Here is a 27,709-nt window from a genome sequence, read left to right on the forward strand (position 1 = left end):
TTAAAACTGGAACTGAGAGGAACAGATCATTTCTCTTTAAGTAGCTACACTGATGATGCTAACTTGAGAACTGTCACTACTGACATGTGGATTGCAAACAAGAAAGCTGGTCTGCATTGAGAAAGTGAAGCATACTGGAAGAGAGGTGCAGAAAATAAGGGTCAAAAGGAGAATTCCTGGGTTTCCTTTTGTGCTCCAGTTGGTAGTTACATCCTTGAGGCTCCAGTGACTCTTTGATTCCATTAATTACTCCGTATACTTTCCAATACATCTACCCTTATTTTTATAGTTAAACTAAGTTGATTTCAGCTTCTGTTCCTTGCACCAACAAATAAGTCCTAACTAATATTCATTTATTCAATATTTTTATTAATTTAAATAATTTAACATAATTTATTTATAGTTTAGCCTCTTCTACCTTTTGAAGACACAAATTGCACAAGCTCTTAACTCATTTCATCTAAAGAGTATGTCTTTCAATTGTCCAGAAATACCTTGTAATCTGAGATGTGATATTAAATTTGTGTTCACCCTAACTATACCTTTAATTACTTAAGAACTTTGCTTACAACTTCTGTCTGTCTGGTTCAGTTCAGTTCAGATATTTTGGTTGTCTGCTTTGTCCTAGACAATGTACTTGGTGATAGAGACTCAAAGATGAGGGAAGAGATCTTGTAATCTAGTAGAAAAGAAATATTTCTAAATGAATAATTAAGATGTGGTGCCAAGAGATACCACAGAAGTGCATTCCAGGTATAAAAAAGGAAGTTATTAACACTCTGAGTAAAAATATACGCTCGCTTTTTCCCCAACACCCTTCTCCCAGTTTTTTTAGCAATATCTTCTTTACCTTTTCCACCCATGTAGTGAATGCCTCTTCATTCAAGACAGTTGAATGTTTTCATATGATCATCTATTCCATTTCCACTCTGGCCACAAAGACTATGAACCTAAAGAAAGCTATGCAAATTATTGTGTCCTTGGTGTCCAGGCTCCCAAACTACCTCCAAGAGTCTCATCTGTTTTTCACCTACTTGTGTAGTCCCCTCTGACACTGAATGGGGCTGACCTGTATAACTATGTGAAGGAAAGCAAAAGTATGATTTCCACTTCTAGGTCATAGAAAATATTACAGCTTTATAATGTTGTATGTCAACTATACTTCAATAAAAATAAAATTAAAATTAGAAATAAATAGAACAATAAATTTTAACAATAAATTACAGCCTTTGTCTTGCTCCTATGATCACTCACACTGGAGGAAACCAGATAACATGTCATGAGAACACTCAGGCAGTTCTATGAAGAGGTCCACATTGCATGGAGCTGAGACCTCCTGCCAACAACCAGTATTAACTTAGCAGGTACATAATGAGTCCCCTTGAAGTGAATCCTTCAGCCAAGTCAAGCCTTCAGATGACTGCACCTCCAGCTGACATCTTGACTGCAACTTCGTCAGAGATCCCTCCAGCCTTCCTCAAGATAGAACCACTTACTAAGTGGCTCCTGAATTCTTGTTGCACAGAAACTGTGAGCCGGTAGGTGTTTATTGCTGTTTAAAGGTGCTAAATTTTAGAGAAATTTATTATGAAGGAAAAAATAGTTGGGACAGCTAACTCAAGTTTAGTCATTCAGTAATTTTTCTCAAATGTTTTGATGATCTATCTTGGTAAACATGTAGACAGTTTGTCTTTGATGGCTGAAATTATAAGATGTAAAACTTAAATGCTATCAGTGACTATGTTTTTACCAGGTAAAGAAAACTAGTCTCAAGTGAAAAAGAATAAAGTTGACACAGAGAGAAAGGCAAAGAGAAAGCTGTAATGTCGTTAGGAACTTAGTCCCAACTGTTCCTGACATTCAACTGGATCTTGCCCTTTCTTTGGTTTAGGTATCTGACGATTCTCCACAATCTTCCATTCTGATATCATTGCCTCAAGGCCTTTGCATATCTTGGACATTCTCTTATTTACTTTCTTGGCACAGTTCCTCACTTTAGTTGCTTGGTAAATGCCATCTCACCAATGGAACCGCCCTGCCTCAAACAAATTATCCAGTGTATGGTGGTGGATTTTCAACTTCTCAATTTGGTTAAGTGAGACATTTCCTGAAATTCACTTTCTTGTTTGTTTCCAGTTAGTGGGACATGAGGGAGATTCTTGAGAGATTTTGAAGGTGATACAGAGGCAGCAGCTGGGCTTTCAACTACTCTATCTTCCTTTGGATCCTCTTTCAGCTCCTCTAACTACTGATCCAAGTACATACAATTAACTCTGTGCTGAAGATCCCAAGCTTCTGCATGATACCCTCATCATTCAGGTCAGAGGCAACAAGAACAAACAAGGATGGTTTCTGTCCATCCTTGTGGGGTTGAATATCAAGCCTATTGATTCCAGCCTGCCCTTAACCATCTTTGCATTATAAATTTATTTTGCCTTCAGTATCAGACACAAAGACAGCAGCATTACAGAGACTGCTTAACTAGCTCCCGCAGTTGCATCAGACCAAATATACAGAGAAAGAGATATTTATACAGGTATAATACATTGATATACTGGGAAAATGTAATAAGGTTTTAAAGGATAAATAGATTTTTATAAGACAAAAGGGAGTTGGGGAAAAATGTTCTCACCTAAGGAACCAGCATATTCAAAGGCAAAGAAGTATGAAATGGCTCATTAGGAAACATAATTTTCCTAGGAAAATTGCTGAGGTAGTGGTAGAATGAAAAATTTTTAAAAGATAATAGAAGTCAAGTACTAAAGAGCCTTACATACCCCCAAAAGTTTATATTTCTCTTACAGATGAGTATTCACAAAAAATTTGTGCGTAAAACCACTTTCTACAAATACAAATTAAAATTGTGGACTCCAGGGTCATATCCCCTGAGATTCTGACTCATTAAGTCTGTGTTAGGGCCTAAGACTCTATTTTTAAATATATTTTATTGATTATGCTAGTATAGTTGTCCCATTTCACCCCTTCACTCCCCTCTACCCTGCACACCCCCTCCCACCCACATTCCTTCCTTTAGTTCATGCCCATGTGTTATAAGTTCTTTAGCTTCTACATTTCCCATACTATTCTTGCTCTCCCCTGTCTATTTTCTACCTACCATCTACGCTACTTATTATCGGTACCTTTTCCCCCTCTCTGCGCATCACACTCCCATGTTGCTAACCCTGTATGTGATCTCCATTTCTGTGGTTCTATTCCTGTTCTAGTTATTTGCTTAATTTGCTTTTGTTTTAGGTGTGGTTCTTAATAACTGTGAGTTTGCTGTCCTTTCACTGTTCATCCTTTTTATCTTCTTTTTCTTAAATAACTCCCTTTATCATTTCATATAATAAGGGCTTGGTGACAATGAACTCTTTCAACTTGACCTTATCTGAGAAGTGCTTTATCTGTCCTTCCATTCTAAATGAAAGCTTTGCTGGATAGAACAATCTTGGTTGTAGGTCTTTGATTTTCAAAGAAGTTTGGTTTCCAAAAGAAGTTGGAATACTTCTTTCCAGCCCCTTCTTGCCTGTAAGGTCTCTTTTGAGAAATCAGCTGACAGTCTGATGGGAACTCCTTTGTAGGTAACTGTCCCCTTATCTCTTGCTGCTTCTAGGATTCTCTTCTTCATTTTAATCTTTGGTAATGTAATTATGATGTGCCTTGGTGTGTTCCTCCTTGGGTCCAACTTCTTTAGGACACTCTGAGCTTCCTGGACTTCCTGGAAGTCTATTTTCTTTGACAGATTGGGGAAGTTCTCCTTCATTATTTTTTCAAATAAGTTTTCAATTTGATGCTCTTTCTCTTCTCCTTCTGGCATCCCTATAATTCGGATGTTGGAACGTTTAAAGATGTCCTGGAGGTTCCTAAGCCTCTTCTTGCTCATTTTTTTGAATTCTTGTTTCTTCATTCTTTTCTGGTTGGATGTTTTTTTCTTCCTTCTGGTCCACACCATTGATCTGAATCCCAGTTTTCTTCCCATCACTTTTGGGTCCCTGTGCATTTTTCTACATTTCACTTAGTGTAGTCTTCATTTTTCATCTAATTTGTGACCAAATTCAGTCAATTCTGTGAGCCTCTTGATTACCAGAGTTTTGAACTGTACACCTGATAAGTTGGCTATCTCTTCATTGCTTAGTTGTATTTTCTTTGGAGCCTTGATCTGTTCTTTTGTTAGGGCCATTTTTTTTTTTTTTTTGGTCTCAGCATGCCTGTCACACAGTGAGGGGGAGAGCCTTAGGTGTTCACCAGGACAGGGAAACCCACATTGCTGTATTGTGACTCTGTAAGTGGCGGAGGGGTCCGAGAGGAAACAATGGTGCTTGCTCAGCTCTCTGCCAGATTTTGGTCACTTCCCACAAGGTAATTGGGCCCTTCTGGTGCTGATTTCTATGTGGGTGGGTTTGTGTACATTCTAGGACCCTGTGGGTCTCTCCAATCAACTCTCCAGTGAGGTTGGGAGTTTCTCCTGCTGCCACAACCCCCGTAGGTGTTTTCAATTGCTGTTTTGAGGCTTTATTTCCCTGCGCTGGAGCCCTGGGTTGTGTGGTCTGTCTCACTCTCCAGTTTTGCCTGGTTTATCTGCATGAGAATGTGGGACTGCCTGGCCTGCCAGCCACTTTGTGCACTGTGCCCAGTTCCACAATCCACCACCTCACTGGGTCCACCACCCACTGCTTTGCTGAGACCCCTCTCCACCCTGCTGCCCTACTTCACCCCTCCTACAGGTCTGGATGAATGTGTCTACTTTAACTCCTTTGTTGTCAGACTTCCATACAGTTCAATTTTCTGTTGGTTCTGGTTGTTTTTTGTTTCTAAATTGTTGTTGTCCTTATTTTGGTTGTGCGAGGAGGCACAGTGTGTCTCCCTATGCTTCCATCTTGGCCAGAAGGTAAGACTCTACTTTTAATCTGCCATCCAAATGATTCAAGTCAAATGTGATATAAGGACCACACCTTGATAAACATCATAGTACCAAGGGGTGTTTTAGGCAGAAGTATCACTTGATGAAATCTGAATTTTAAAAAGATTATTCTAGATACAGTATTGCTAAATGAATTTGAGAACAGTAAATCTGGATATAGAGACATTTATTGATTTATTAGAAGGTTGTTGTAATAATCCAAATGAGAGGTAGTAGTAGCCTCAACTAAGGTGATAGAGGTAGCAAGATTAAGGAGGGAGGAAATTTACTGGAGTAGTGGGAAGGCCAAGAAGGGCCTGAGAAAATTTCCAGATTTTTTCCCCCTGATAGTTATGTAGATAGTTATATAAGTAGGTGGATAGTTAGATAGAAAATACATATAGAAACACAGATTCTGAGGTTGCAATATATTTTTAAAAGTGAGTTAATTTTGTTATATTTTATGTTCAATATGCTTGTGCGACATATTTAAATGTTGATGTATAGATGATAGTTACATGTAGACTATTAATCAGGAATATTTTCTCCCCATACCTGATGTTTCCATACTGTGGACCTCCAAAGGAATAGCAATTCAGTCTTCCTTTTTCCTCTTCACTTACTGCTTTCCACAGAGAAGAGAGGCTCCTAATCGGTGAATTTGGAGGAAGGAACTGAGGTACATTTGCTCAATCCAGTCTTTTGTCTTTCCTTGAGATCTGCCTACCTGAAGAATGCAAATGTTGTACGTATGTGCAATTATATGTAGAAAATAGAATATTTAAGGAGACTGGAGGACAAAGAGAAGCTATCAGATTGTTCAGGCAGCTACAAACTAAAAGAGATGATGTTCTTTCAGAGAATTTCTTGGGAGTTGTCTCGTTGAGCAAATTACTATAACAAAATATAATGAAGTGTGTGGTTTATAAAAACAGACATATATTTCTCACAGTTCCAGAGGCTAGGAAGTCTGAGATCAAGGCACTAGCAGATATGTCTAATAAGGGCTTGCTTCCTGGTTCATAGCTGGCCATCTTCACACTGTATCCTCACATGGTGGAAGGGACAAGGGAGCTCTCTGGATCATCTTTAATAAGGGCACTAATCTCATTAATGAAGGTTCCATTTCCATAACGTAATCACCTCTCAAAGGGCTCACCACTTAATACCATCACTTTGGAAGTTAGGATTTCATCATGCAGTTCATTAGGAGTAGTGGCTGACAGAGGTCCTTAGCATCAGAGGGAACTGAGGTGACTGAAAAGTACCCAGAGAAAACCTCACTCACCATCTACAAGGCAGAAGCCATCACCTTAGCAGAATCCAGACACAAAGGACAGAGCTGGACAGAACCAGAGGGAGACAAGTCACACAAGGCAATCCCACCTTCCCTCTTAGTGAATCAAAACAGAGAAGGGAGGAAGAGAATAAGAGCCAACTTGGTGGGTCCTTGGTCTGTGGATCAAGCATCAGTGTGTGAAAAAGTGGAGATTCAATTAAAGTTTTCATTGGACTCAACTGTTTTTTTCAAAGACTTTATTTATTTGATTTTTTAGAGTGGAGGATGTGGGGGAGAAAGGGAGAGAAACATCAATATGTGGTTTCCTTTTTTGAGCATCCCCTAGTGGGGATCTAGCCTGCAGCCCAGGAATGTGCCCTGACTGGGAATCCACCCTTTGATTCTCAGGCCAACACTCAGTCCACTGAGCCACACCACTCAAGACAGACTCAACTGTTTTTTAATAACTAAAAGGGTCCAGCAGTCTATGAGATGTGTTTTGATACATCATGAAGGACCTACCTAGGCTATTTAGTAAGGAAGAACTGATATAGCGCAATAGAGGAGAGTGATGAAAGAAAAATAAAATGCTTAATGTACTCCATCAATAAAATAGTGATATGCCAATAGACATTTTTCTGGGGTTGAAGGTTATCATATCCTCAAAGAGTTATACGACTCAATAATGGAAAAAATGCATTGTGATTCATTTGAATCAAGTTGCAAGTATTCATGCAACAAGAATACTAAGGCAGAACTCAGGATCATATAAACATTAAAGGGTCAAGAATGGGAAGACCCAGTAATGATGGCTGAGAAATCAGAAGAGGCAAGGGAGAAGGCCAAGAAGGAAGCAGTTTTACATTAATGTATGTTACATAAGTGCCACGTCAATGATCTCAGCCCATGAATACAATCTAATTGCATCAACTCCAAAACTTCACAGGCTCTACCCCTATATGTATAATTGCTGTTACTCTCCTCCCCTTAAGTCTTCTTTTTCTACACGCTTTTCAAGAGAATATTGTTTCTTTGCTGCCTCTCAATTGCCCAAAACCCAAAGAACAAAATCCTAACTAAGCTGCAGGGACTGCATTTCATTTATTCTTCTGTCTGGTGAAGCCACATTCTCTTCCATACAAAAATGGGGAGTATAATTGCAGCAGGACCTGCTAGTTGTATTTTGATATCTTCTTTGTTTGTTTGCTTGCTTTCCCAGGGCACAAAGAATAAAGACTACATAACCCAGCTTTTCTTGATTAGATTCTAGTAACAGATTGTGAGTAGAAGTAGTGCATGCAACTATCAGTATATTCCCTTTTCCTTCTTTCCCTTCTTCTAACTGGTTAGAATGTCAAAATTAGAGAAATCTTCACAAAGCACATGTGAACATGGGAATGAGGAAGCCAAAGGGATTGATACCTAGATGTACCTTCTAACAATTCCTGTAATGAAGGCTGTTGGGAGTGATGTCAGTAGATGGTCCATCACTCGTAGCTCCTTCAGCTGCAGAAAGTCACCTTGATCGAGGTTACAGCCATTCCAATGACCATTTCAGCCTAACTCAAGACAACTCTGAGGGATTGGCCATAGCTATCACAGTTTGACTTTTCCCTCTGTTCACTCCTACTCTTCCTCACACCAACCAAAGGGGCCTTTGTGTAGCTGCTCCTTGGGCTGCAATGCTCTCCACCCACATATTCACAGAAATAGACTGTGAATATCCTTCCTTCTGGGTTTTTTTTTTTTCAAAATTTACCATCTCAATGAGCCTTGTTCTGACTACTCAACTTAATCCTGTAGACTACCTGCCCCACCAACACTCCTGATTCTCCTCATCCTGCTTTACTTTTTCTTTTTTCTTATAGTTATCACTCTTCAATATGCTATATCACTTAATTATTTGTTATGTTTTTATTTATTTTCTCTCTGCCCCAGTAGGATATAAGGTCCCAGTAGTATAAGAACAGGGATTTTGATTTTAGACCCTGATGCATCCCATGCACCTACAATAATGTCAAGCAATAGCAGGCACTCAGTAAATGTTTGTTGAATGGCTGAATACGTGAATATTTTCAAGAAGAATTTTAAAGATATTCAGGACCCTCAATTCCAAAAATTGTTTGTAAATAATTCCTTGGTAGCAGATTCACCAAGTATTATGCATTCTATATTGTCTAATAAGAAACAATTGGTCATATATTTTTTAATATATTTTGATTATGCCATTACAGTTCTATTCCCCCCTTCATTCCCCTCCATCCTGCTCACCCCTCCCCCACCATTCCCCCCCTTTAGTTTATGACCACGTGTCTCAAGTTCTTTAGATTCTGTATTTCCCCTACTATTCCTGCCCTGGAGTACCCTAAACCACTCCTTTTATAGTTTATATTCATTAGCATTTTTATACACATGCATACATACATATCTCTAAATTTTATGATGCCTAATTTCCCAAGTAAGCCCTGTGATTTCTGTTTCAAAGTGATGGCCATTGAAAATAGTGATGTTCCCTAGAATAGCAAACTTAGAGAAAGCAAACCTGAAATTCTCAAGTGTGGTGCTCCAGAACACCTGGCTGGGTTACATGACAGGGTACGGTTACTTCTAACAGGAACTGTCTGTTCTCAAGTACAATTCCTTGCAACCGAGTTGTTGGAAACTTTGTTTTGTTTTATATTACCAGCTTCTGAAAGAGGTCAGTATTTGTGAGAGTTCAGGAAGTTTCCTTTGAAGTCAGCACTCCCATAAAACATGAACTAGATCAATTCAGCATCCATGGAGTTGGCCTGAGGACCTATTTCTGTAGCTCTGAACTCTCAGGGGGCTTTCCTCTCTTGGGCAAGTGCCCACTTTTTTCACTATAAGTCCTAAGAGTTAGTAATGGTTATCTAAATGTCATTTTGTGAATCAGGAAGACAATTATGAGATTATGATTGAGTATAATTCCAACCAATGATTTTTTTAATAAAAAAATAACCTAAAACACTTCTAAGTAAAAAAAAAATCATTGGGCTGACTATGAATAAAATATTTATTTATTAACTAATTATTAGTTATGAATAAGGAGTAGTTGTAGTTAGATGATAATTATGTTACTCTTTTGTTTTGGGGGATATGTTAAGAACTTCAAGAGAAAGGATTTATACTCCATTACTGGAGTTCTTTTATTACCCCTGAAGTAATGTTGCACTTAATCTATCTACTCCTTACTCATTCAGATTCTGTGAAGCAAGAAGAGTTCAGAATGTAATTAAAAAACATTAGACATAAGCTGTGAATGGATTTTATCATTGGGCAACTTTTCTATCTCCTACAGGAAATAATTAAGATTCATTAAGAGAAGTATTGTCATGTATAAAAATGTATTAAGAATCAAGTTTTTAAAACCTCAGTGAACCTTGTTCTGATCATTTTACCAGCATCCAACTGGTTTTGAGTGAAACAATTATTATCGTCAGAAAGCCAGTGGAGGGAATGTTGCAAGATGTATTTTATTTCTTGTGGTTATCTTGAGCCAAGTCTGTCTCTCAGTTAGAACCTCAGGGAAGATTCTCTTGCTTCTTCCATCTACCATCTCCTTGTATGCTGATATTTATTATCTTCCCACTCCTTGGCATATAAATACAGACTTTACTTATTCCTTGGCCTCAGTATACTTACTCCTTGGCATCAGTAAGCAGTCTTCTTTATGTATAATAAGTAGCTCTTTAGCCTATTCATTAGAAACATATTACCACTCCCAAACCAGCTTCTAGAATATTCCCGAAGTGGATGTGTGTTGCACTGCTCAGATCTACCTTTAAGACCAAGATACTCATTTCTCTAGTTGCAGGACTGTTGTCTACTGAGGGCTCACATCTGAACTTCTCTGGATTGCTCACCACCAAAGGAAGCTGCCTTATCCAAGGTTCACTCCCCTTCCACAAGAGTGCCCATACACAAAAAGTAGACCATGTGCAGGATACAATTGCCTCCTCATCTCAATTTAGGCCAAGTTTGAAAGAACATCCTAGCTCTAATGCTACCCATGGAATTGACAGAGGCCTTTTTTTTGTCACTGCCTTACAGCTCAACTTCTCCTTCTGCCATGTCCTGCTTCTTTACTGTCCCAAGGGTATTGATCCCAAATCCACTTCACAGTAAATTTCCTACATGCTAATCTCTGTTTCAGAGTCTGCTTCCCAGGAAGTCTAATCTGTGAGAAGTCTTTCAGTCCTAATCAAACCATCACTTTCTGTTTTAATTTAATAATCTCAAATTTTGATGGTAACCTCTATACTAGTCATGGTAGACTAACTTCTGAAGTAAACAATCCCAGATGTTAGTGGCTTAACACAACAAAAAATTTCCTTCTTACTCATTTCATGGTGCATCAAAGTTCAATGGAGAGAGGAAGTTATCCAGGGGTCCACACTCCATGCAGCCCTTGACTCCACCATTTTCTAGTGGTCTTATCCTGCCCCTGAGTGATAAGGAAAGAATATGAGAAAAATACATGAAAGGTTTGATAACATGAAAGGGTCACATCAATTCTACTAACATTCTATTGGTCAGAACTCAGTCATATGACTACACTAAGTCAAGGGAGTCTGATGATCACTAGCAGTCTCTGCCACTCATTTATGGAATACTTGTGATTTTGAAATCCACCCTTCCCAATGACAGGTGACATTTTTGTATCACTCTTTCACTTGTAATGACTAAAAATTTTACCTTCATTAAAGATTTTTAAAAAGGTTACAATTCCACCTTTAATAAAAGTCAATGTAGGTTTTATATGTGTATCTTTAACAAATAAGGGTTATTTATTTGTTTGTTTGTCTTTAAATTGATTTTTGAGAGAGAGAGAAACATCAGTTTGCTCTTCCACTTATTTATCCATCCATTGGTTGTGACTTGTACATGTGTACCCTGACTTCACAGGAAGTCACAACCTTCATATATTGGGACAATGCTGTAATCCACTGAGTTTTCAGCCAAGGCAACAAATAAGGGCTCTTCATTTTTTAATTTGATATATTTAATCTTTACTGTGATATTTACATTACCTTTTACTCCCTCTTATATCCCTCTCTTCCCAGCAATCACCACACTGTTGTTCATGTTCATGAGTTCTTTTTCCTTTTTGCTCAATCCTTCTATTACCTAACTTCCACCCCATTAGCTGTCATCCCGCTCACCATCTATGACTCTGTTGCCATTTTTTTGTTAGTTCAATTTGTTCATTAGATTCTACATATGAGTGAAATCATTTTGTATTTGTCTTTCTCTGGCTTATTTCACTTAGCATAATGTTCCCCAGGTCCACCCATACTGTCACAAAGGGTAAAAGTGTTTTTTTTGTGTGTGTGTTTTTTTACTGCTGAGTAGTATTCCATTGTGTAAATATCCCATAGTTGTTTTATCCATTTATCTACTGATGACACTTTGGCTACTTCTATATCTTGGCAACTGTAAATAACACTGCAATGAACATCGAGGTGCTTATGTTCTTTTGAATTAGTGTTTTGGGTTCCTTTGGATACATTCCAAGAAGTAGGATCACCAGGTCAAAAGGCAGAACCATTTTTAATTTCTTGAGGTATCTCCATACTGCTTTCCAAGTGGCTGCACCAAGCTGAATTCCCACCAACAGTGCAAAAGGATTTTCCTTTCTCCAAATTCTCACCAGTACTTGTTGCTTCTTGACTTATTGATGATAGACATTCTGACAGATGTGAGATGGTATCTCACTGTGGTTTTAATATGCATTTCCCTGATGATTAGTGACTTTGAGCTTCTTTTCATGTCTTTTGGCCATCTGTATGCCCTCTTTGGAGAAGTGTCTACTTAGGTCTTTGCTGATTCTCTAATTGGATTGTTTGCTTTTTTGGTGTTGAGTTTTGTAAATACTTTATAGATTTTGGATATTAACCTCTTATCAGATGTATTGGCGAATATGTTCTCCAATTCTGTGGGCTGTCATTTATTTTGTTCATTTCCTTCGCTGTGCAAAAACTTTTTAGTTTGATGTAGTCCCACAGAACTACATCAAACTAAAAAGTTTTTGTTTATTTTTTCTTTTGTTTCCCTTGCTTGTGGAGACATATTAGATAAAATATTTCTATGAATAATGTCAGAGATTTTGCTGCCTAAGTTTTCATCTAGGATTTTTATGGTTTTGAGTCTAACTTGTAACTCTTTAATCCATTTTTAATTTATTCTTGTATGTGGTGTAAGAAGGTGGTCTAGTTTCATTTTTCTGCATGTATCAGTCCAATTTTCCCAACACCATGTATTGAATAAACTATTGTTAGCCCATTGTATGTACTTGCCTCCTCTGTCAAATATTAATTAACTATAAAGCTGTGGGTTTATTTCTGGACCTTCTATTCTGTTCCATTAATCTATGTGTCTGTTTTTATGCCAATACTATGCTGTTTTTATCACTATGGCCTTGTAACATAGTTTCATATTAGATCCATGATTCCTCTGGCTTTGTTCTTCTTTCTCAGCATTGCTGTTACTATGCGGAGCCTATTGTGGTTCCATAAATTATTGAAATGTTTGTTCTAGTTCTGTGAAATATGTCATTGGAATCCTGATAGGAATTGATTTGGGTAGTATGGACATTTTAATGATGTTAATTTATTCTAACCATGAACATGGTATGTGCTTCCACTTATTTATATCTTTTTCTATTTCTTTCTTCAGTATCTTATAATTTTCTGAGCACAAGTCTTTTACATCCTTGGTTAGGTTTATTCCTATGTATTTTATTCTTTTTGAAGCAATTGGGAATGGGTTGTTTTTTTAATTTCCCTTTCTATTAGTTTGTTACTGGTATATTAAAAAAATGCAACTGGGACTTAAGATGGCTGCAAGAGCAGAAATGGCTCCCCTCTTTGCACAACCACATCAAAATTACAACTAAAATATAGAACAACCATCACTTACAACTGTCATCCCCACCCAATATACCCACTCGGGCTTCTTTTCCATAGGAATTTCTGCTCTTCTCTCAAGCTTAACAACTTACCAAATCCTATCAAAAAGCTGGCTCTGGTGAGCCCCAGGCTGGGCACTAGCAGCAGCCAGCCTAGGTTCACAACTTGGATTCGCCTGGGAATCTCAAATCCTAGAACAAAGAGCAGCCATCTCCCATTGCTTTATAGCTGACAGATGGCCCTGGGCAAAACAGAGATGGGCCTGACCTTGGCCTGAACTGCTTAGGAAAGCCCAAGGCAAGTGCACCCAGTAGATAGGTACAGACCATATCAGAGCACCACCACCATACCACTGCACAGCTGATCCTCCACAGAGGGTGTGGGTTGGTGGTCAGTGGTCACAGCCAGTCCTTATAGCTGATTGGCCTGGGTAAACACCTCCCAACCTTCTGTGAAAAGCCACTAAGGCTAAACTACAAGATGAGGGCATACTCAGTCTACATGAAGGCTGCATGTTGAGTACCCAGCTCGGGTGATAGGGGAGGCTATGCCACTGGACCCTACTACCAAGGCATGGAATTAAAGTAGCTCTACCTAATACATAGAAACAAACACAGGGCAGCTACCAAATGAAGAGACAAAGAAACATGGACCAAAGGAAAGAACAAAACAAAACTCTAGAAAAAGGGCTAAACAAAATGGAGATAGCAATTTATCAGATGCAGAGTTCAAAATACTGCTTACTAGGATGCTCAAGGAACTCATTGGGTAGTTCCACAGCATAAAAAAGACTCAGGCAGAAATGAGGGTTACACTAAGAAAAATTTTTAAAAAATGTACAGAGAAGAAACAGTAAAGTGGATGAAGCCAAGAATAAAGTCAATGTTTTGGAATATAAAAAAGAAAAAAAATTCAATCAGAACAACAAGAAGAAAAAAAGAGTCCAAGAACATAAGGATAGGCCAAGGAGCCTCTGGGACAACTTCAAATGTACCAACATTTCACTCATAGGGGTTCCAGAAGGAAAAGAGAAGGAACAAGTCTTTGAAAACTTATTTGAAAAAAACATTGAAAGAAAACTTTCTTAATTTGGTGACGGAAATAGACACACAAGTCCAGGAAGAACAAGTCCCACACAAAATGGATGCAAAGAGGACCACACCAAGGCACATCATAATTAAAATGCCAAAGATTGAAGATAAACAGAGAATATTAAAAGCAATAAAAGAAAAACAGAGTTACCTACAAAAGAGTTCCCATAAGACTGTCAGCTGATTTCTCAAAAGAAACTTAGGCTAGAAACAACTGACAAGAAGTATTCAAAGTGGTGAAAAGCAAGGACCTACAACCTAGATTACTGTATACAACAAAGTTATAATTTAGAATGGAAGAGCAGATAAAGTTCTTCACAGACAAGGTAAAGCTAAAGGAGTTCATGATCACCAAGCCATTATTATATGAAATGTTAAAGGGACTTATTCAAGAAAAAGAAAATCAAAACCATGAACAACAAAATGGCAAAAAAAAAAAATCTATCCACAATTGAATCTGAAAAAGGAGCTAAGCAAACAAGAACACAGAGACAAAATCATGAATACAAAGAAAGTTTTGATGGTTGCCAGATGGGAGGGAGGTGTAGGAGAACATGTGGACAAGTGAGGGGATTAAGAAGTACAAATATGTTGTTATAGAATAGCCATGGGGCTGTAAAGTACAGTATAGTACAGTATAGGAAATGGAGTAGCCAATAAAATGCATGACCCATGGATATGAACAATGGTGTGGGGATTGCCTAGGGGGGTGCTGAGGAGAGGTGGACAAAGTGGGAGAAATCAGGACGACTATAATAACATCATTAATAGAATATAATTTCTAAAGATTGCTGGGTATTGATTTTGTATCCTGTTACTTTGCTGAATTCATTTATCAGTTCTAGTAGTTTCTTGGTAGAATCTTTGAGGTTCTCTATGGACGGTATCATGTCATCTATGAATAGAGACAGTTTTACCACTTCCTTTCCAATTCGGATGCCTTCTACTTCTTCTTGTCTGATTTCTGTGGCTAGAACTTCCAGCACTATGTTGAATAAGAGAGGTGAAAGCAGACATCCCTATCTTGTTCCCAAACTTAAGGCAATCACTTCTAGTTTTTGCCAGTTGAATATGATACTGGCAGTGGATTTGTCATATATGACCTTTATTATGTTTATGCATGTTCCCTCTATTCCCACTTTACTGAGAGTTTTTACCATAAATGGGAGCTGGATTTTATCAAATGCTTATTTTGCATCTATCGATATGATCATGTGGTTTTTATTTTTCATTTTTTATGTGGTGAATCATATTAATTCATTTGTGTATGTTATACCAACCTTGTATTCCTAGAATAGATCCCACATTATATTATGGCATATAATCTTTTTTGTGTGTGATTTAGGGTATATATGGGATTTATTTCAAAATTTAAATATTTAAAAAATCTTTAACTTCTCTCATCTGTAGCTTTAGTACAGTTTTTAACAAATAATGATTGATTGATTTTTTAAATATATTTTATTAATTATGCCATTACAGTTGTTCTATTCCCCCCTTCATCCCCTCCACCCTGCATACCCCTCCCCCACCATTCCCCCTTTAGTTTATGACCATGTGTCTCAAGTTCTTTAGATTCTATATTTTCCATACTATTCTTGCCCTTCCCCCTATCTATTTTCTACCTACTGTCTATGCTATTTATTCTCTGTACCTTCTCCCCCCTTCTCCTTCTCCCACTCCCCTGTTGCTAACCCTCCATGTGATCTTCATTTCTATGGTTTGCTCCTGATCTAGCTGCCCTCTTAGTTTGCTTTTGTTTTAGGTGTGGTTCTTAATAACTGTGAGTTTGCTGTCCTTTCACTGTTCATCTTTTTTATCTTCTTTTTCTTAGATAAATCCCTTTAACATTTCATATAATAAGGGCTTGGTGATGATGAACTCCTTGAATTTGATCTTATCTGAGAAGCACTTTATGTGCCCTTCCATTCTAAATAAAAGCTTTGCTGGATAAATCAATCTTGGATGTAGGTCTTTGGATTTCCTGACTTGGAATACTTCTTTCCAACCCCTTCTTGCCTGTAAGGTCTCTTTTGAGAAATCAGCTGACAGTCTGATGGGAACTCCTTTGTAGGTGACTGTCCCCTTCTCTCTTGCTGCTTCTAGGACTCTCTTCTTCATTTTAATCTTGGGTAATGTAATTATGATGTGCCTTGGTGTGTTCCTTCTTGAGTCCAACTTCTTTGGGACTCTCTGAGCTTCCTGGACTTCCTGGAAGTCTATTTCCTTTGCCAGATTGGGGAAGTTCTCCTTCAGTATTTTTTCAAATAAGTTTTCAATTTGTTGCTCTTCCTCTTCTCTTTCCGGCATCCCTGTAATTCGGATGTTGGAATGTTTAAAGATATCCTGGAGGTTCCTAAGCCTCTTCTCACTCATATTTTTTGAATTCTTGTTTCTTCATTCTTTTCTGGTTGGATGTTTTTCTTCTTTCTGGTCCACACTATTGATTTGAGTCCCAGTTTCCTTCCCATCACTGTTGGTTCCCTGTACATTTCCCTTTATTTCACTTAGTGTAGCCTTCTTTTTTTTCATCTAATTTGTGACCAAATTCAACCAATTCTGTGAGCCTCTTGATTACCAGAGTTTTGAACTGTGCATCTGATAGGTTGGCTATCTCTTCATTGCTTAGTTGTATTTTTTCTGGAGCTGATCTGTTCTTTCATTTGGGCCATTTTTTTGTCTTGTTGTGCCCGTTATATAGTAAGGGACAGAGCCTTGGGTGTTCACCAGGGTGGGGCAACCCACGTTGCTGAGTGGTGATGCTATCTGTGGGGAAGGGGTTCGAGAGGGAACAATGGTGCTTGCTTGGCTCTCTGCCAGTTTTCAGTCACTTCTCCCACTTCCCAAAAGGAAATCGGGCCCTTCTGGTTCTGATTCCCATGTGAGTGGGTCTCTCCAAGGAGCTCTCCTGTGAGGCTGGGAGTTTCTCCCACTGCCTCAACCACCACAGGTGTTTTCAATCAGTTTGTTTGAGGCTTTATTTCCCAGTGCTGGGGCCCTGGGTTGTGCAGTTTGTCCCAATCCCCAGTTGTTTCTCCAGGTTTATTTGCATATGAATGTGGGACCACCCAGTCTATAATCTGCCACCTTGCTGTCCACCTGTTGCTGCCTTGCCAGTCAGCTACAGCCTTGCATGCCTCCCTCCACAATCTGCCACCTCACTGGGTCCACCAGCTCCTGCCTTGCTAAGAGTCCTCTCTGCCCCACTCTGCCCCTCCTACTGGTCTGGATGAATATGTCTTCTTTAAGTCCTTGATTGTCAGACTTCCAAACAGTTTGGTTTTCTTTCAGTTCTGTTTTTTTTTTGTTTGTTTTTAAATTGTTGTTGTCCTTCTTTTGGTTGTGTGAGGAGGCACGTGTGTCTACCTATGCCTCCATCTTGGCTGGAAGTCCAGATTTTTGCTTGCAAAAGACAGGAGCTTAAGCATATTTGTAGGTTATGGAGTGAAATCCAATGGAGAAGAAAAGAGTGGATATTTTAGAAATTGCAGATTGCTATTTATTACCTACCAGATATTTCTAATGTTTTTGTTTAAGGACTAAAATAAGTTATAGTGAAAATATAGCAGTTTAATTAGAATGAAAATATGAGTAAAGTTAATGGCAGTGGGAATCTCTGACAACTAAAAAGTCTTCAGAAAGAGTCCAGGGCAAAAAGTGGACAATAAAGTCAAAGAAAGTTTCTGCCAACCCTGCACATTTTCTCCACTTGATCCTTGATCCACAAACTTCGTGGAACTATTGATAATACATGCAAACACTGTATGAAAAGTTTCAGTAAGAAGATGTAGATAAGTACTTTTAATCTGAACTAGACCTAGAGTCAAGGTGTGCCTCTGCTCTTCCTCAAAGGAGCAGGTAACTAGTTAAGGACAGTGAGTGCTGGCTTCTGCTTCAAATCTCACTATCTTAATGGCCTCTTGCTTGGAATAGTCTCTTCAAGTTTATATAGTAATGACCCCAAAGCAGGGAAATATTTTTAAAAACTAGACATAATAAGGAGTTTGGCTTGGTTGGATTACAATAATTATTATTCTTTGAAAATAGTTTATCTCAGAATAAGGCAACAACAGCCACTCTTAATAGGATACGACTTGATGGAAATCCTTAAGCAAGATTATTCTGTCACTTAAGGTAGGATGGACCCCAGTGGGTGAAAGAATAGACAGGTCTGTAACACTGTTGTTATCCTCTCATATATGAGTTGATGAGGGACAGAGTCAAATTCCAAAGGGTGTTTAATTTTATATCACTACATGTAAAATTCTAATTAATGATTTGATGGTTATAGCAGAGTACCAGCTTATTCTTTATAGGATGGTTTTACTTTGTTTTCAATACTATACTTTACAAATATCAAAGCACGACTACATTTTATTATTTAATTTGACCCTCACGAAAACTTTCTACAGATGAGAGATTAAATGTTATTTTTCTAGGCCTTTCAAAGAGGTAATGAAGATTTAGAGTAGTTTAAGACGTTAACTCAATGAACAAATGTCTGAGCACCTACTATGAGCCAATCACTGTTCTAGAGTTATATATTTTCCAAATGTCTGAGCCAGAGTGAGAATTCTTGATCCAGAATATTGATGAAACTATAGTCACACTGCACTTATTTATGGCTGTTCTTCAGGAGACCATTTGCAAAAAAGCCCAAGATGCAAGTTATAGTAAACATACATGCTTGGGTGTACCAAGAAACTTAAGCCTTTCGGGTATGAGCTAATGGAAAGGTTTTTGTGTTTGACAGGTTGTATGTCTCATGCATTTTTATGGAGCATGATGCACAAATTTTAAAAATACTTTTGTATATAAATTAAAGGTCAGACTTCTTCATTACATAACCCACAGGGTATAATATATGTGTCAGCAACCATGATAAAACATTTTATGAAGCAATTTTAAATTTAATAGCTATATAGCTTGGTTTTATTTGCATTCCTTTAAAAATTGCAAGCAAATAATACATGCTTTATTTATTTATACCTCAGTCATAGAGACATCAGAGAATGAGTTCCACTAGACAGGAGCTCAAAGAGTTTAGATAAAATTCCTGAGATTATTTTAAAAAACTGAAAAAACAAAGACCTGATTTGGTCAAATCTTATTTTGAAAGAGGTCCTGAAGTGAGATTTACAGTAATGCTATTTCTGGAATGTAAAAGAAATTATTTTCTAAGTTGCCTACCCAGTGGTTTTTTTTCGCAGAAATTATTCCTGGTTCAGCATGGCTTTCGACAAACATGGCTTCAATATGTTTAAATTACAGATGGAGGCCTGGACTTTTAGCTTTTTTTTGAGACGTCTACTCGATTACTTATACCAGGTCGAAAACTCAAGGCATGCGCATGCATATATACACACATGCCCTTTAACACACATTATCCAGTTTCCAATTTAAAAACTTTAAAACTGTATTTTTAAATTATTATTACGGAGATATTACAACAACTGGAGAAAGCATGGCCTGAAAAGTGCGTTTCCTCATACTAAGTTGCAACACTGGAAGCAAAAGTCAGTTCGGAGGTTTTTACATGAAGTTTCCATAGCTCCTGTCCACATGGCCTTCCTGCTGGGCAGAGTCTTGCTCTCCCACAAGCAGATGTGGTCAAACTAGTCAAGTGACTCTGAAGAAAGGGCACATACCTTGGTGTCAACCTTGTCTGCTCTCTGTCCTTGAATCATAGTTACTGGGTTTATGGGCCCAGGTAAATAAAAGTCTTAAACCCTACAGCAGAGGCAGGACGCCAGCAACAGGTGCATCATAAATGAAACTGTCGAGGCTGCGCCACCACAGGGTTTGGTTTTGTTGTGTTTTTCTTCCGTAAGGCCAGGTGTATAAGACAAGGCCATGAAGAAATGGATCTTCATTCTGACTTAGGGTGCGTGTCACCTAAAAAGTTCTTTTTCTCTTCTTCCATAACTGGATGGAAAACCTTGGCTCGGCTACTTGGGCTAGCCACTCCTAAGTGGCAAAAGAGGTGACATCTCAAAAGAACCGAGGCCTTACGGCTAGCCCCTTAGCCCCGTGTTCCAGCTGGAGAGGCCTGAAACCACCGGGCCCAGAATCCATTCCGGCAAAAGCACCAATTCAGGGAAGCCAGAGAGACCGGCAGGCACCGGCGCGCATCTTGCCACTTGTGCCAGACCGCGCGCTAAAATCAAACTGGATGCTGGCTCGTTAGGGGCCGGGCCTCGAGCGCGCTCTGCTCCCTCAGTCGGGCAAGCCGTTGCTACCACCCGCCTGCCGCGGAGCTGGGCGGGGCCGCCTCGAGGCAGCTGGGAAAGGCGGGCCAAAGAGGAAGGGAGGAGAGAAGTGCACTCTGCGCATGCGAGTGGTGCCCCGCCTCCTTAGCGTCTGCTCCCGGCGGGCGTCGTGGACCCTCCCACTCTCCCGGGCTCAGCCAGACTGCCTCGGCCCTAGCTTCACCCCAGACGCCTAGGGGTGTGCGTCTTCCCGCCGCCTGCAGGCCCCGGACCTGGCTTGCCTGCCCACCACTGCTCCTCGTGGCTCCAGCTCGTGTTCACGCTGTCGCCAGGGCCAGCCCGGCCGCGGGCAACCGCTCCCCCTCCCACACCTACCCCGCCCCCTCCCCGCCTTTTCCGCCCTCCCGTCCCCCTCCCTCGACCCGCCGCCCCTGCTCCAGATGAGGTGATGGCAACGGCCAACTTCGGCAAGATCCAGATCGGGATTTACGTGGAGATCAAGCGGAGCGATGGTGAGCCACGCCACCGCCCCTGTCTGCCAGGTCCCGCATTCGGTTGTGCATCGTGGGGACGCGGGCGCCGGCCACCTCATTGATTGCTTTGCCTGGTTGTGGGGGTGGGAAGGCGGCGGCCGCGGCGCTTTTGTGTGTGGCTCGTGTGTTACTAAGGCCGGCCTGGGGTCCACCTCGAGTGCCGCTGCAGTGCAGGGGGCGGGGAGGTGGCCTTGGGGGGGCAGCTGGGCGAGGGGAAGCCAGCTCGGAAGGCCCGGGTGTCACTGTCCGAGTCTTTGGGGGTGTCGGGCGGGCGCGGTGCAGGGTCCTGGGCCAGGGGCTCCTTGCTCCTCCTGCGATCTCCATCCTCCCCAGGGACTCCCGTCTGGGGGGAGGAGGACAAGGGCAGCAGGCTTGGTGAGGGATGACCTACCGTCGCATTTCACTCGGTTCTTTTCATTTTCCGGCCTCATCTGTGAGGGGTGGGGGCTGGGGAGAGCGGGAGACCAGTGATTTCAGTATTTAGAGATCCCTATTGGTAAGAGGCCGAGGTGGAGGGAGAAGGCCAACCCCTTTGGTTTAAACTGCTGTGTGGTTGTCAGGGTTCTTCCCCTTTTCGTTTCTCGAACGTGCCTCCTTTTTCACTAGTCCCTTCCTTGGGAGAAGGATGCGGAGAGTGTGTTGCTGGGCCATGAATAAGGGTGGGGGAATAGGTGAAGGAAGTATTCGATGAGCTTCTTTCTCTAAGGTGAAGAGACTGCAAAGGAAGGAGAGGCGATGAGCCTAGTCAATGCCAGGCGCCACTGAGGATGGGGGTGGGATACTGGATGTTGGTATTTTCACACCCTCTAGAGAGGTAACCGAGAGAAAAGTGTAAGGCGAGGTGCAGATACATGCTTAATTAGAGAAAGAAAGGGAGAGGAAAAAAAAAACCCCGTAGGCTTATGTATCTTTCTAAAGGTTCCTATGGGGGAAATGTTTTATGTCAGGAGCTTGGGGTGTGGAGTGAGATGCCAGCCAGGCTTGGAAGTAATTTATAATATGAAGGAAAAAAACGCATGGAGAGAACGAATTAGAGATGTGCGGTGTTCTTGACTCCATCTCTGTTATACCCATACCTTTAATTTACAGTTGATTATCCTCTATCCTTGTCAGTAGTAGTGTTGCTATCACATCTACACCCTCTTGGTTTCTACCAAGTTTGACCAAGTTATGTGAAACTAGATTGATTTTTCACCTTATCTATGTGATGTATTGGAAGATCCATATAGTTAATGATTTTTCCCTTCATTATATTTGAGATTTGTATGAACAACTGGAAGCATCAATATCTTGTATGTGGAAAGGTAAATTATGCTGCATAGAAGTTACCAATAATACTTGTGAAAAAGAGATGTCTCCTTTACTTTGGTTGGAGCTTCCTTATATTATTTTCTGGAAGTTACTTCCCATAAACAATATGGTTAGTGTCATTTCTTAGGTGAATGCAGGTTCATTCACTGTGTACTAGCAAAAGTAAGATTTGCATATAATTTAAAAATTTGGAGTGAAATTAAATGTGTAAGTTTTTACATTCCAAGCTTTTAACTGTGATTATAGTTGTTAGTTTAAAAATCTTTTTTTTTTTTAAAGGAAAACAGTATTATGAGATTTGGAAGGTTTGTATATATTTAATTTTTTCCAGACCAACATCTTTTTATTTAAGTGTATTGGACTTGAAACAGTTTCAGGATTCTAAGATAGAGAGTTTTAATACTCTTTCAGCCTTCACCTTCTACCTATACCAGAAACCCAGGCAGTAAGAGGTTTGTGTTCTTACATAAGTGCATGTAAGTTAAAATCAGATTTCAAAGCAGTTTGCCCATGAGAAATAATGGAAGTCTTTACAATGTGTATTCTCCTAACCCGTGGTCATGTACATATATATTTATGCACCTCAGATGCATGATGGTGTTTGAAAGGTAAAAGATAAGTAGAGAACTTGAAGAGAATGATTATTGGCATTGAAGGGTAGTGTTTCACAGTGGAAATTGATGTCTGGGAGACTGCCCTTAAGCTTTCCCCTTTTCACGTTAAAGAAGCTGTTTTCTCCTACTTTTATAGCAGATCTGATTTGGGCAAGATACTAGTGGTAATTGTAACAAAAATAAACTTGGTAGATGGATGAACAATCACAAGTGTGATCGTGTGATTGCCTGAGACAATGGAAATCAGAAGAGTGAAGAAAGGCTGCTCCAGGCTGCTATTAACTGGTGGACTTGATTGCTTGTTAATGGTGATCCTTGTCCTTCTTTTAGAGCATGCTTCTCCTGTCTGTGATGCTCTTTATTAATAAAACATATTCCAGGGCAAACAGGTAAACTAAGATGGATTTATTCCTCTTTCAAGACCCTGCTCAAAACTAATCCCAATAAATCTTCACTCATTACTAAAACCAGATGGCCAGTTAGCCTCTGCATTCCTAAGTCATTCTGTATCACTCCTGAGACAGTGTATTTCCTTAAGTATTGATATTTGGGTTTATTTCTCTTAATATTTGTTTTAAACTGCACTAGAGAAGGGGTGGTGTGGGGAATGCAATGAAAAGATGGCAGGCTACCCCACATACTTCAACCAGTGTGTTACAAGATTGAAATACTAATAGACTTAAATTCTCTGAATTCATCTGTGTATCCACTCTGCCTAGCAGAGTTCTTTGCATGTAGTTTTTGAGTAAATCATTTATTATTGGATTTGGGGTTTTCAAACATTATTTTAACTAACCCACTCAGATGAACTCATACCAGGAAGTGAAACCCTCCATATGTGCTCAGCCTGTGTTGCTACCTCCCCGCCTCTGGCCTCTCACATCCTATACAGACTTTTTGGTTCAGAAGCCCCAGAGTTGACTGAAATTGAGTGATCTGCGAAGGCGAACCAGACTTCCGGTGTTCTAAGGTTAGAAATGACAGAGGTTAGGCTTGGACTCCTGAAGTTGTTCCCAGCTGCAGGACATAACTTGGCATGAAATTAAACTGGTTTTTGGAAATGGACACTCATGTATATTTTATTTTCTTTTGTTTTATTGATTTAATCTTTATTGTATAACCATTATAATTTATTTTCTTATATGTGTCTTCCTATTATCATTCTGATTCACTTCCTTTTTAGAATCCAGTGACGCTAAAAACTAAACTATTAGTGCAGTATTACTGTTGTATGGCAAGATAGTCTTTATTGGGAAATTTTAAACTATACTGTTAAAACATTTAAAAAATGTTCTACAGTAGCCTTGACTACCCTTTGAGGACTAGGAGAGGGATGAGAAATGCTTTGACTATTTGGAGGCTGCAGTTAAGATGTGATTGTGTTTTGGGTCCCTTAGTCACTGTATTAATATGTGATCTGAAGAGAATCATAGATTATTTCAACCAGAAAGATCTTTGGAATTAATCTAGTTCTCATTCTCATAAATGTGGAAACTCAGTCCCAAGTAACCATAAGTGACTTGTCAGGATTCAAACCAGACTGTTTATCAAGAATTGTGACAGTAAAGAGAGAGTTCTCCCTTATTTGGCAACCATGTTATACAGCTTTCTACAGCCCAATCAAGATGTAGGAAATTGCTTCTCATTCATGGGAAAGCCACCAGAGAGCAGTTTTATAGAGGCCAGTTAGAATGATCTGATAAAAAGTGGTATGGTGTGGTGAATTAGAAGGTCACAAAACTCAATATTGTGAGAGGAAGACATTCCTGTTTCTTAAACATTGGTGACAAGAATGCATTAATTAAGCATCTGAAATCCAGAGGAAATTGAAGATTTCAGAGGACTTGTTGGGTATCTTGGCATATAGGACAGGCAATCTTTAGAAAAGTTTATTTTAAATGGCCTGATTCTTTACCGACTTTGCCATATTTACTCTTTTGCTAGTTCTTTACTGTCATTATATAGACTTTTGGAGAATAGATGTTATGAATTTCGGTAATAATAAAAATAAACCACTAAGCAGTACATTCAGTAGTCATTCTTTAGGTACAGTTATGTTATTGATGTTGGAGTAGGTGGAATGGAGGAATTTGTGGATTAATAATTTCCTTTTACATGATAATGGTTCCATATGTGTGTTTGTTAGGCCTTCACAATTTTCTAAATGGGTTATCTAATTGGATCCCACCAGAATCTATATGAGGTAAGCAGGGTAGGAAGGTGGTAGATTCATCATTATACAAATGAATTTGAGATTGCATTATTTGTCATGATGATATGGTTAATAAGGGGCCATATAGCCTGGACCAGAGATTATAAGTTGTTTCTCTCCTAGCTCTCTCTTTAAGTGCTGAAAGATATTTGCTGTTGATGGTATGAATTTGTATGCAGTGTATACTTTTTGAGATACAAAAGCCCCTGTAATAAAATCCTTACTACTACTTTCACCAAAGAGGCTCAGAAAACTTACAGTTTGTAACTTAGTTTAAATTTTGCCAGATTGCCCTGGCCAACATGGTTCAGTTGGTTGGAACATTGTCTCATATTAAAAGGTTGCAGTTGATTTTCAGTTAGAGCAAATGGCTAGGTTGCCAAGTTTGGTCCCTGGCCAGCGTGTACAAGAGGCAACCAATCAATGTTTTCTTTTTACTCTCTCTCTCCCTCCCTTCCCCACTCTCTAAGTATGTCCTTGGGTGAGGATAAAAACAAAAATTGCCAAATTGGTGAGATCAAGTTGAAATCTGACTATGAGGATTAAGATTCAGCAAAGTAAGTCTTTAAAGCCCTCTTCAATAGTTAGCCATTAGTTGCTCCAGAATTCCAACTGAAAGTTAGGAATCTATATTCATTGCCCAGTCACTTTATTCTCATGACAAATTTTTGGAACTCTGGGGAAAGGTTATGTGTCAACTTGTTTTATGTGTCATAATTTTTTAAAAACTGGAGAAAATAGCAAAGAGCCAGTTAAACTCGTGTCTGTTCAACTAGGGAAGGAGGCGTGAGTGTAGAAAATCAGTATTCTTTGAGAAATCATGTGGTCCCATTCTTTCTATTCATAAATATGCTTGTCCTTAAAGTGTCATGAATCATTTGCAAAGCTTAGTTTTTGGATTTAGCAATGCCTTTTTGCTTTTAACACTGCTGTCCTGTAACCTAAAATCATCTTTGAAGGTGTTTGTTTTGAAGATCATATTTCTGATAATATGATCTCAATTAAAAATAGATACAATTTGTAAGTCCCAGATAAAACTAATTTTCACTCCTCTGGTCCAGTTGTGGAGCAGGTATTAGTTAAGTGGCCCCTACATCACATATCAGCTCATTTTTTTTAAATAATACTAGTGATATTGTAGTGCCTAAGTGAAAATAGACGTTAGAACCTCACCATATTAAACATTTAAGTGCTTGATTCCACAAAGTGCCGGGTGGGCCATATACTTAATATAGAGAGCTAAATAAATTAAAGTTCATGGTCATTGTGATCTGTCTAGTGAAAATTTAAACAAAAATGAAATGGAGTATTGTTTCATTGTTGCTTACTTAACCATAAGTTTCAGTTAACTTTATTGCTATCTCCTGAGAATAAAATTAGGGTGGAGAAGTCCCTTTTAAAAGTCATGCTCCTAAAGTTAGTCTTTGCCTAGGGCTTTCTTAATTTTGGTACTACTTATTTTTCTCACTACCCACTACAATCAAGCTTGCAATAAAATGGACCTTTACTGGGGAGTGAGGGTATTTTGGTAAATAAGTCTTGAATTAGTATACCATGTCACAAAATAATGGGGTCTCATATTTCTGCTTTCTTATTGTTAACAGCCTATTATATATCAGATATTCTGATAGGTGTTGGAGATACAAAAACGAATAAGGCATGCGCAATTCCTGCCCTCAAAAGCAACTGAATAAATGATTGATTCATACTGATATAAGTATGCTGTTCTCTATCTACATCATTACCATTTACCTTTTTTAGGTTAGGCTCTTTAGTCATGAAGTTATAGTCTTCTGGATAGAAAATAAATGTCATACATGTTCTCCCTCTCATGTCCTTCCCATGACCAATATCCATTATTTCTCATGGTGTGCTTTCCTGATGAACTCAGAATCCACCTAAATATTTTCCTTAATACAATACCACAGTCCTGGTAGCCCTTGTCAGTCCATTGAAATGAGCCTTATTGGTCATTACTGGCCTACTTACTATCTTTAATACCCAATTTGAGTTTTAACTTTATAACATTTTATCTTGGTTTTGATATTTAAACAACTAGGTTTATTCAGTTCTAAGTTTCTGGCAGACCAGGCCCTTGACCCAGGTTTCTCTCTAGATATCCTAGGTTAGGGTGCTTGTAAACCCACAGAGACCAAGGAAGCAGAGCATAAAAAGAGATTCAGCCAGCTGCTGGTGCTTCTGTGTAATTTGGGTACAACCTGCCTACACAGGGTGGCCAAGGGACTATATGTATTAGGCAGCTCACTGGACCCTATTATACTTACTTTGAAAGACTTTTTCTCAAGGTTTTCATTGGTTTTGGTGTGAATTTTAACCATATTTCACCTATATGAAATTTTTTAAAGGAAAAACGGGATCAGAATGGGACATATGTGTGGTAAAATTTGCTGAGTCTCTACATGGGGCAAACAATGACCCTTTTGATTATAACTCTTGGCCAGCAACTATCTTTTCAGCCTCATCCAGATAGCTTGTATCTTTTGTACTACCACTTGAATTTTGTTTCTTTCTAAAATAGTGAGCCTACCCTGGCCATGTAGCTCAGTTGATTAGAGTATTGTCCTGATATATCGAGGTTGTGGGTTTGATCCCCAGTCAGGACACATAAAA

The 27,709-nt window shown here is 39.2% G+C and overlaps 1 protein-coding gene across 3 annotated transcripts in view; it reads left to right on the forward strand.

Moving 5' to 3' along the window:
- Positions 1-20,572: 20,572 nt before the first annotated feature.
- KIF2A (kinesin family member 2A) overlaps positions 20,573-27,709 on the forward strand; it is a 70,251-nt gene continuing 63,114 nt past the window's right edge. For 2 of the 3 annotated variants that reach the window (XM_053657285.1, XM_053657286.1), the window contains exon 1: positions 20,575-20,920. In XM_053657285.1, the coding sequence (XP_053513260.1) occupies positions 20,857-20,920 (64 nt within the window). In that variant the 5' untranslated portion in view covers positions 20,575-20,856. Of the gene's footprint in view, positions 20,921-27,709 lie in introns of all 3 variants that reach the window. The other variant, XM_053657287.1, reaches the window with a different exon arrangement.

Source organism: Artibeus jamaicensis, unplaced genomic scaffold (genome assembly GCF_021234435.1).
Source record: "Artibeus jamaicensis isolate MK-2021 breed Jamaican fruit bat unplaced genomic scaffold, CSHL_Jam_final scaffold_369, whole genome shotgun sequence".
Lineage (NCBI taxonomy): Eukaryota > Metazoa > Chordata > Mammalia > Chiroptera > Phyllostomidae > Artibeus > Artibeus jamaicensis.